A 10,866-nucleotide genomic window follows, 5' to 3' on the forward strand; every position below is an offset into this window, starting at 1 on the left:
ATGTCATTCCTCAAGCATTAGGATGGTTTCACTTGTTTTAGAACAGATTCAGTAGTCGGCAAACAAGGCGGTGAGTAACCCTGCAGCCCAGATTACTGAGGACAATGGGGGGGCAAAAGGGCCATTCAAAAGCTAGAACCACATGAATAGTTGATATGTGCTACTTGTAATGTTTATAAATAAAGAAAAACATGTCCAAACTAATGGTTTCATAAATCCAGTAAATCTTTATTGTAAGAAGTACAACAACCCAGCAATCAGTTTCATTTAATATAAACAAGTGTCTTGATGGACTACAAAGCGGTGTCCTTTCTGCCTCGATAATTTTGGTTGCTAACTGACAACACTTTCTCTAAAAACATATACTTTGCTCTAATTTCAGCATTGCTTCAAAGTTTAAGCAATCAAGATGCTTGTTGCTCCAATACAAAAGACTATAAGGTTTCATGTGAAAGTAAAACAAAAATCTACATGAAAACGGTGGTTGTTGATCATTCTACGTTTTCATTGTGTACTTACTGAGATGCACTTGGCACATGGACAGTGAGGTAGAGCCATGTTTATGTCCCTCAACTATAGCTTCTGCAGTGAAACGTTAAAGAAAGGGTTCACCCAAAAATTAAAATGTACTCACCCTCAGGCCATTTAAGATGTAGATGAGTTTGTGTCTTTATTAGAACAGAAAGTTAACATCACTTGTTCACCAATGGATCCTCTGCAGTGAATGGGTGCTGTCAAAATGAGAGTCCAATCAACTAATAAAACATTAAAATAATCCACCTGCGTTAATGACATGCAGCTTTCACTTCGCAATATGAAAACTGATGGGAGTCATGTGGATTATTGTGATGTTTTTATCAACTGTTTGGACTCTCATTCTGACGGCACCCATCCGCTGCAGAGGATCCTTTGGTGAGCAAGTGATGTAATGCTAAATTTCTCCAAATCTGTTCTGATTAGGAAACAAACTCGTACATCCTGGATGGCCTGAAGGCGAGTCAGTTTTCAGCAAATTTTCATTTTTGGGGGAACTATTTCTTTAAGGTACCAGGAATGAAGTATGTCACTTTGCAAGTTACAGTCGCATTTATTGGAGATGCTTTTTGTAGAAAACTTTACTGTCCACTCAAAAACGCCAGGTGTCCTTTTGAGCATTTGTTTGCGTAATGGCCCTTCTCACCGCACTGGAAAAAGCAAACACATATCGAATGTGACTACGTTTGAGGGCATCATAGTAGAATGCGGAGACAAAAAGTATTTTATGCATAAAATCAAATGAAGTCCCACCTTGTAACACGTAACTTGATCCAGTGGACGAGGACCGCGAGGTCCACCCATGTTGTTGTTAGAGTGCACTATCCCAACAGCGTTTGGCATTCTCTGGTTGTTGTTGACATTGGTGTGGGTTAACTGGATGAGTGAATGTGATGACCTGTTTGGGGGCTGCATGTTTTGCTGCTGGAGAGTAAAATTAAGATGAAACATTAGTATCAAGGTAAACATTAAACGTGTTTTAAAAAAAGAAAAAATCCCCAAACCTTTTGCTGAGACTGTGCCTGTTGTGGTAGGGGTGGCTGTTCAGTAGCACCCATGGGGAGTTCAAATCTTGGGCTAGGAATAGCAAAATAAAATTTAATATGTTTAGAATTAATGCAGAAATGTTTATTTAAATCACATGTGTAGATGCATAAATGGAAATCACAGATACTCACTGCATAAATTTGCATGACTTGCCCTCCGGGCAGAAGCCAACAAGGTAATTTACACAGATGACTCTTCTTGTGTGTCTGTGCCTGCAATCCGGACCTAAAGGGAAGGTGAAGAGAAAAAAAAAAAGTGTTTACTTTCTTCCTATTACAATCCATTCTGAAATCTGCAAAATAATGTAACTTACCAACATTCAATGTAAAATAATAAATAATGTTTTATACTTCGTAACTTCTTATAAATGCAATTATCTGAAAAACACTGCAAAAGACTTACCATGCTTACAAAAGCCCCTATCATACCACGGGCAATCTTTAATCTTAGACTCTGGGTCAATGTGCAAAAATGGACACTCTTTATTACTGCACTCCCCTGTAAAACAAATATTAATTATTAAGACTAATTACACACATACAGAGCGACAGATGGATAGATTTTACAACACTAACCAAATTTCGAGTAGAAATAACACTCAGGCATCTTTGTCATGTCATACTCGTGTAAAAATTCACACTGGTCTCCTTTCTTGCATAACCCTCTGAGCCAGTGCTTGCACACCACAGACTTCTCTCCACTGATGTGTCTGAAGGGACACATCCCACCTGTCAAAAGAGAAAGCTGTAGAGTCTGATCGAAGCAGTAAACCTGGTTCACACATGAAATCCTCGAGCTAGTGTGTGTAACACATGCCTTTCATGCAGGCGGCCCTCATGAAGAACTCGCACACAGCTGCGCCAGACTCTGAAACACAGCGAGAACGTTTCGTGTCATTATTACAAGCCTTCTGTCCCAAATAATACCTATCTAGCAGTTCATCTTATATGCTGAACATAACAAACCAGAAACTGAACATTTAAGACAAATATGAATCAAAGCTCCTGTTAACTTACTATCCATTCCTGGGAACGGCAAGGGCTGAGCGCCTAACTGCTGTTCTACCGCGATTTCCAGATCAAACTTGATGTGGTCGACACACGAGATTAATTCCTGCATTTTGGCAGTATGTATTTGTCTAAGCAGCGGTTGAAACGCTTCTCTTTATAACACCTAATCAGAAAACTAGCAGAAGTCTTGATGGCTAACAACTTATCAGTTTGCCGTTGGTCAGGTTTCAATCTGGACGTGAAGAGAGAGAGGATAGCGAAAAGGTACACAGATTTATTAACTGGGTAAACGGTTTTTAATGTAGCTCGTGAGTAAATCGGTAAAGATAAACATTGTAAATAAACAGTTGATTTTAGAACCGTCTACTTCCACGGCGCTGTTCACGAGTGACCCCTGAACTCCAGACCGCACGACCGATAACGACAGCATCGATTTTCTGGAAAAAAAAGAGCGATTTTTAAAATTGTATTTCTTAAGATGAGTAATTTAGCCTTAGTAATATTAAAACGTGTGTCAGTGATCTTCTAATGATTTGTCGTTAGGCGACAGGTTTGACGGCACACCGGATATCCGAAAGGGCTGGTCTCGATCAGTGTGTTGGTTGTTGATTAAAAGGTCTGCTGTAGGGAATAGCGCCATATTGCATCCCTAACAAAGGTACTCCGAGGAGTGCTGACTATAGTGTCTCGCGAGCTGACCTGGGATTACGAAAATGTATATTAAACAACAACAACAACAAAAAAAGATATTTGAATGAGGCTTACATGTCATAGGTGTAAACTACCAACCAGATGCTGTTTTTTTGTTGTTGTTGTCTGTTACAGAAATCCAAAACTATATAGATTCTATCATGTTCAGGACACCAAGACTCAATAAAACTAACTTATTAAAACTAAATCGAATATTTCTGTAAAATGACGAAGCCTATTGTGATTCTACAAGTGTTTTCTACTTATTATTATACCTCTGGCTAGTGTTACATTGTTTAAACTTTAAAAACCCGTAATAATAATAGTTAAAACAGAATAAATTAAATTTTTTCAAATGTATTTCTTTACTAATATTCTGGTTATTTGGTTCTTGATGTGTTAGATCGTTTAAAATGATTGAATGCACACAGGTTTGCCCAGCTTGTCCTGAACTAGTACGTGTATTTTTAGCTTTCATTCTGTTTTTGGTGAAGTTCTGAGTTTTACTTTTATCTATCTCTGTATATCATTTTAGTAAATAAAATATAGACAATAGTTGATGAATCGGGGAGATTTTCTCTTGACCCTGACTTTTGTTTTCATCTTTGTTTTCAGAAAGGAAGTGGTAATTCTGTGTGGTCAGGATATGGAGAGGTACCCTCATTCCTTCCAAGATAAAGCTGATAACACCCACTTCATTTTTCTAACATCAGTTTCATTAAAAAATCATTCTTAGACCTGCTAGGGTGGGACTGATCCGAAAACTGATAGTTTACATTACATTAAGGATATTTTTGTTGCCACTTTGCAGTGAGTAGCCAGTTAACAACGCACAATAATTGAAAGATAATTAATAATTCAAAGATTTGTATTTGTATGGGATGAGATATTCTACCTTTTACTAGAGCATGCTTATACAACACATTTCATGGAAGCACACACTCAAAGCACGAGATTGGACAGTGTAACCCAGAATAATTGACTCATCACAGTTTAATACAAATAATGAAGAAAAAAAAAAATCAAGCATACACATACAATCATTCAACATCGTAATGACAACCCAGTAAATGTATTAAAAATACAAATCAAAGTTCAGTAAGTTGAAAAGGTTGTTTCCCTCTGGACTCATCCAGAACATCCTCTGCATCCACAGTGTGTGCACTCGATGATACGACCCTAAGAGAACAAAAGAACAAATTAGGAACAGTGGCATATTAACACTTAGCAGATGCTTTTATCCAAAGCGACTTACAAATGAGGACAATGGAAGAAATCTAAATCAACAACAGAGCAAGGATTAGGTGCTGTCACGATTCGATTTTATTCGACTATTTGATTTTTAAAAACCCTTGAGTTCATTTTGCTCGCATCGACTCGTGGACGAGAATCCATAAAACACATTATTAGACTGTTTTTACTAAAGAAATGGCCAAATATTAAAGATTAAGTGGACATTTGAATTAAATGTTGCTTGATCAATATTAAACAAGTATTAGATCGTGCAGCAATGTGTAAAATAATCGTCAGGCGCCCTCTGCAGGCCTTTGTTGTAATGCGTAATGTACATTAGCTCTATTGTTTATAATACATTATGTACTTTAACAATTTTGTTCAAAAAAACCATATGATTGATACTTTATTTGAACTAATTATTATTGCCTCATTGCTATTATATATGTATTTTAAGTAATTTTAAAGGCTATTGTTCACTTACATCTATTTTTATTACCACAAAAATAAAATGATTTTGTTTATTTGGATCTATTTTTTTTAGTTTTATTTCCAAATTAAGTTTTTTTTCCATTTTCATTTTTCTATGCTCTGTTTTAATGGTTAAATTACATTTTATAAAAAGGTCTAATTAATTGAGTTTTATTTTTATCTTTACCAAATTCTGTTTTCCATTATTTTCTGGATTCCATTTTAATGGTTCAATTCAATTTTAATAATCAAAAGCATCACCAATCAATTAATTTTATAAAAAAAAAAAATTAAAAAAAACATTTCAGAAATACCGCACATTTAAATTTTTCTCCTAAATAAATTATGGTGAATAACATTTCTGGTAAATACTCCTTTAAAAAGTGTTTTTTGATTATAATTGTATTATAAATAGACTATAACACGAGGATATGTTGTCATTCTTACACTATAATACTGCACTTTGATTTCAGTGATCTGGACTATGAGATGGACACTTGCTTCTTGCACTCTGTGTTGCACTTTACTTTTGCTTTAAAAAAAAGGATTTCATAGAAATTTGGATTTCATAGGTTTAATAATATATACCTTAATAAAATATTCTTAAGTAAAATTGTTGATATTTTTGTGGGAAATCAATTGTTTAGCTTAATCGATAAAAATTAGTCAATAGATTAAACAAAATAAAAATAGTCGTTAGTGGCAGCCCTAGCAATAATACACAAGGGCTATAACAAGTCTCAGTCAGCTAAGCTTGTACACGTAGCAAGGTTTTTTTTATTTTTATTATATAATAAATAAAAAGTAAACAAATGGATAGAGTACAAAAAGATTAGAGAAGCTAGTGTTAGTCAATTTTTAAGGCATACATTAAGTAATTGGACAGCTTTTTGATGAAAAAAAAAAAAACATCTGACAGATGTATTCGACTTTGAGTAAATGAAACTACTTGCATAACTTACCACTTCGAGCTTGCCCTTGGGAACTCTGCATATGCAGTTTGTTCCAAAGTTTGTGTCGCGCGTCTGAATGCACCGCAGACAGCACAGGTTTTCATAGCCCTGCTTTTTCCATTTGGCAATCAGATTCTTGTCTGCATAGCCCTCTCTGATGCAATATTCATAAAGCTCTGCGAAAGAAACCCACAAGTTAACAACTCGCATAGAAACAAACAGTAGAAAAGACTGCACCCCGGCACCATACCTCGACTGATGGCCTTCCTCTTGTAGAAAAGGTCGAAAATGTAGCGGCTGCGCTGGTGGTGAAGCCGAAAGATCGGCCACAGAGACTCAACCTTACGCTTGCCCTCATGAGGATCGGTTTCAGCTGCGAAAACACAGCATCAGTTAACAAGCATCGTAGCGAATTCACAATAAAAGCGACATAAAAACAGTACATCTTTCCATCCTAAATAAACGAGTATGGATGTTAACTACACTGACATTCATTCTGACTGATTAAACATCCCAAAACAAACAATCGCCTCGCTAGCTTTAAGGCTAGTTTGTAGATCTCTGAACAAACCTTCGCGCATTTTCTGGTCCAGCTCGTCAAGAGTCGGCTCTATGAGCTCCCAACCATCTGGAGGGGGTTTCCTACTCCTTTTCACCTTGGGCATTGTGTTATTTAAACAATAAGAGATCGTCTCGGTTATTTAGCAACAGCGAGCCGCTGCGTGAAGAACTCGATTTCTGTCGCCGAGCGGATGACGTCACGCCAACGGTCCTTTTAGAGCGAATCGTCACGTCAACGAGCTGCCTTCGTTCTCGCGCATAAAACACGAACTATACTTACTTCCAGCCTTGTTTTCCATCGCCAAAGCGGACTGCGTTGAATCCGGACTATTTCACATATCAGCAATGGTTTTATTATGGTGAAGCCGTGGTGTTATACTCTCTTCCAGCATATTGCGTCAGGATAGGTGTCTTATCGAGTGCCAGAGTTTAAATATAGGAACATGGACCAGCTGGCTATATGCTAATCGATGACTGTACCTACTTAATCGTGCGATTTTGTATCTTCTTTATTGACTGTATCGCCCCAGAGCCCAATAAAACCACGTAACTATAATTAATTGCTGCCGTTCAGTAAGTTATCTACAGAGTTGGATACGCGAGAGTGTGGTGAAGTGTGGCAACCTGATATGTCATAACTGTACCACGCGTTTGTTGTGCTCCAGTCGACTGTTTTTGTTTTTATATCAAGTCCAGTTTAATCTTCATCATGCCTAAAGGAGGTAAGGGATCGTGTTGTTGTGGCAGCACACACAGCTGTCGTAGTCTGTTCTTATGATTGGCAGTATACACAGTCTGGATGTTGTACGTTTAAACTACGTCTTCTGTGTTATTTTCATTGAGAACAGTGTTGATTTGCTTTTTTTTTTATTTGTTCATTTTTAGGGAAAAAAGGTGGCCATAAAGGTCGCATGAGAACTTACACGAGTCCCGAAGAAATAGATGCTCAAATGAAAGAAGAAAAAGAACGAAAAAAGGCAAGTTGGGTTACAAATTCACACAGAAATACCAAACATGGGTTAAAATACGGCTGACACTGAAAGCAAGCATCAACATTTAAGATGGTGTTTTAAAAAAGTTTTTAAAAAAATATGTTATTAATCCCACTGTCAACAATTTATTCATGTATATGTTTCATTTCTTTAAAAATTGTAATGGCATTTTTAATCAAAATAATCATAACGGTGATAATTCATAACATTCCAGTGAATCAACACATCTCTCAGGTGACGTAAGGCAGACGTCTCCACTCATTTAGTCCACTTAATTGAACCGCGTCCCTTTGTTACGGTCAGCTGCACGTTTACATTCAAAGCTCTACTTCTGTTACATCACAGCTTTATGTAACAGTGGTCAGAATACAGCAGAAGGTGACTGATTCTCAAGAGCTCCACTCACTACAAGCACTTTCTGATTCAAGCGCCCATCCGCAAGTCAAACTGGCTAAACTGATTCATCGCTGCATGTGCTAATGGTTTATTTTACATTGTAGAAGGAAGAAGAAGAAGGTGCAGCAGTGAACGACAACCAGAGCGAGGACAAACTGACAGGGTCAGGTTCAGAGGACAGTGACGATGAGGGGTCTGAGGTGAGTTTTCTTTTAGAATGATGACGAGGCCGTGTTCCTGCAGAGCTGTCCACCTACTTATAGATCCTCCTGCAGTTTCATTCATCTGAGACGACTGTGGCTGGACGTAGACATTCAGCCAAGTGTCAGACACGCTCTTACTCCGTCTAATGTGTCAGACACGCTCTTACTCCGTCTCATTAATGTGGAATCTTATTGGGTGGAGCGGAGCATTGCTTTTTGATTAGTCACTCAATCACTGTGTTTGGAATGGAGTAAATATATATATATATGTATGTATGTATGTATATATATATGTATGTGTGTATGTATGTATATGTGTGGAATGTCACTGTCATCTGAAGGATTAATATACTGTAGGTCGGCGATACTTCAGCAGACGTTGTATCAAATAATTTGGTCAAGTTTCATCATGAGCTTTTGTATGAATGCACAAAAGGCCTATATGAAAACAAACTGATCTCTTGTCTCTTGTCAGTTTAATTTCAATATTATTATTTACTTATATAGTATTTATTAATGTCTTGAATTAGCTTCTTATATTTAAATTTAAATGTGTGTATGTTTTAGTAATTTTGTCACGGTCTTTTGTTGTATTTTTTTGTTTTGTTTTTTTATATTTCTATTTAGCTTTATTTCTTTAGTTTTTAGTACTTGTGGTACTTCAGCTTAAACTTATTTTATTTCATTTAGTTGCTAGAGCATTTCTCATTTTTGTTTAGGTTTAAGTTTTTCATTTAATATTTGTTACTTTTGAATTTTTTTTTAATGGGGTCATGAACTTAGAAGTCAAAATTTCCTTTGATCTGCTGACATGTAAGAGGTCCTTTAACTATAAAAACATCCTGTAAGTTTTAGAACTCAAAATGTTCCCATTAGTCTAAAAACAGCTTATATTGAAGCCAATCTGCCAAAAGGACAGCTTGTGGAATGTGCCACTCTATGATGTCATAGTGTGGATAAACCCCGCCTCTGCAGACGTAGATCAATGTCTGCTTCTACATCACTGCCTGTTTAGCTCTGCCCACCGCTTCACGCATGTAGTGTTTACAAGAAAGGCGAATGCACAGGTCTACGCAGAAACCAAACAATAAAAGTGCTCCGATGATGGTGATAAGACACTGTGCCTTCCTTCTGATCCTAACATTAGTAAAGAGTGGAAAACTTTATTTTTAATGAAGATCCAGACCGCGTCAGTAAGAAATTAACTTCATTACAGCAGCGTCCATCTGTGAAGGATGTAGGCTGTCAAACATACACAACTATTAGCCAATCACAACAGTGGGCGTTTACTTCCGAGTCTATAATCTGCCACACCTGTTCAAACAGAGCGCTCTGATGAGGGGTTAAAAACAGGACAGAAAATAGCCTATTACTTCTGTGATGTTTTTGATATAAGAATCTTGATAACTGTATAAGTGGCCCTTGAGGAGCAGGACAAAATAATAAAACAGGAAGTTCACGACCCCTTTAAGTTTTAGTTACAGTTAACAATAATAACACGGATCTCTTTTTTGTCACAGAAAAGGAAGGGTGTTGAGGGCTTGATAGAGATTGAAAATCCCAATCGAGTCGCCCAAAAAGCAAAGAAAGTCACAGACATAGAACTCGAGGGTCCCAAACAGCTTTCCAGAAGAGAAAGGTAAGAGACACTGGGGTGAGTGAAGCTAACAGCATTTTCCTTCAGCTACTTAATACCCTCTCATTATTCACCATCATGTTATGTCACATTTTTTGTTATTGCTCGATATCTAGACACGTGAATCTGTTCCTTTTCAGCTCTTTCAATAAGAGTCTTTTCGTATTTCAGAGAAGAGATTGAAAAGCAAAAGGCCAAGGAGAGGTATATGAAAATGCATTTAGCAGGAAAGACAGATCAAGCTAAAGCTGACCTCGCTCGACTCGCCATTATCAAAAAGCAGCGTGAGGAGGCTGCACGAAAAAAAGAAGAAGAACGTAAAGGTAAATTGACAGCATTTGTTAATGTTGTAGAGCAACTTGTGAAAATGTCTCGCTGGAAATCAGAGATTCATTATTGTATTCTTCTGTCATTGTAGCAAAAGAAGCAACGCAGGCGGCAGCAGCAGCGACTAAAGGACTACATACGTTGTCTCTCAAATAATCCAAATAGTGGATTCTTAGAGGTTTTGATGCATTTGTGGACAGTATACGATGATATTGACAATGTTATTTTTGAAGACAAAGCAAAACATAATGTGGGATGCTATAACACAGCGATCCATTGAACAGGAATATTTCAGAGTATATTAACCCAGAAAGCAGAAATAAAATGCCTTTGTGAGAGCCCTGATGCTAAATCTTAATGCTTGCTTTCACTCAGTGATATTAGGAATACAGACATATTTATTAATATATTAACATATTGCCACATGTAGCTGAGTCAACTTTGCAGTCTCAGTTTAAAGGATTATTGTAAGGATAAAAACGTAATAATCTGTCCTCAGATGTAAAGGACCTGGTGTCATTCAAAATGATGTTCTGATGGTATTCTCTTCTTTAAATAATGTAAAGAATAACATACACCAATAAAATCTCAGAATGTTTTTTGAACATTTATTTGCATTACATTGTGAATTGTTTCGTGTATCTGACGATTCTTGCGAACCTGAAAAACTGTTTTGATTTTTAAGGTGTAGTTTTGTACTTTAACATTTTTTTTTTTTTATTCTAAATGTTGTAGTTGTTAAATGTATTGACAGTCGGCATCAGAAACATTTGGTCAAGTTTTTTTAAAATACATATTTTATATTATTATTGT

At 36.7% G+C, this 10,866-nt stretch overlaps 3 protein-coding genes across 4 annotated transcripts; 1 reads left to right on the plus strand and 2 right to left on the minus strand.

The window, feature by feature from the left end:
* Positions 1-207: 207 nt before the first annotated feature.
* Positions 208-3,171, minus strand: LOC109047662 (cleavage and polyadenylation specificity factor subunit 4-like). Of its 2 annotated transcripts, none has more exons than XM_019065332.2 (8): positions 2,598-3,171; positions 2,398-2,448; positions 2,157-2,309; positions 1,984-2,079; positions 1,713-1,806; positions 1,539-1,611; positions 1,288-1,455; positions 208-1,184 (listed from the first exon to the last, which is right to left on the minus strand). In XM_019065332.2, the coding sequence occupies exons 1-8, from the start codon at positions 2,698-2,700 to the stop codon at positions 1,116-1,118; spliced, it is 807 nt and encodes a 268-aa protein (XP_018920877.1). In that variant the 5' UTR covers positions 2,701-3,171; the 3' UTR covers positions 208-1,115. The 2 variants fall into 2 exon arrangements, with proteins under 2 accessions (XP_018920877.1, XP_018920870.1); XM_019065325.2 differs by having other exon boundaries at positions 1,288-1,458; positions 2,598-3,063.
* Positions 3,172-4,256: 1,085 nt separating this feature from the next.
* Positions 4,257-6,652, minus strand: bud31 (BUD31 homolog). The gene is made up of 4 exons (XM_019065366.2): positions 6,510-6,652; positions 6,189-6,311; positions 5,948-6,114; positions 4,257-4,460 (listed from the first exon to the last, which is right to left on the minus strand). Exons 1-4 carry the CDS (start codon positions 6,601-6,603, stop codon positions 4,410-4,412), a joined length of 435 nt encoding a protein of 144 aa, XP_018920911.1. The 5' UTR covers positions 6,604-6,652; the 3' UTR covers positions 4,257-4,409.
* A 285-nt stretch (positions 6,653-6,937) lies between these two features.
* Positions 6,938-10,664, plus strand: LOC109047679 (28 kDa heat- and acid-stable phosphoprotein-like). The gene is made up of 6 exons (XM_019065356.2): positions 6,938-7,221; positions 7,385-7,476; positions 7,992-8,087; positions 9,611-9,729; positions 9,898-10,049; positions 10,145-10,664. The coding sequence occupies exons 1-6, from the start codon at positions 7,209-7,211 to the stop codon at positions 10,207-10,209; spliced, it is 537 nt and encodes a 178-aa protein (XP_018920901.2). The 5' UTR covers positions 6,938-7,208; the 3' UTR covers positions 10,210-10,664.
* The last annotated feature ends 202 nt before the right edge of the window (positions 10,665-10,866 follow it).

Source organism: Cyprinus carpio, chromosome B3 (genome assembly GCF_018340385.1).
Source record: "Cyprinus carpio isolate SPL01 chromosome B3, ASM1834038v1, whole genome shotgun sequence".
Classification (NCBI taxonomy): Eukaryota; Metazoa; Chordata; class Actinopteri; order Cypriniformes; family Cyprinidae; genus Cyprinus; species Cyprinus carpio.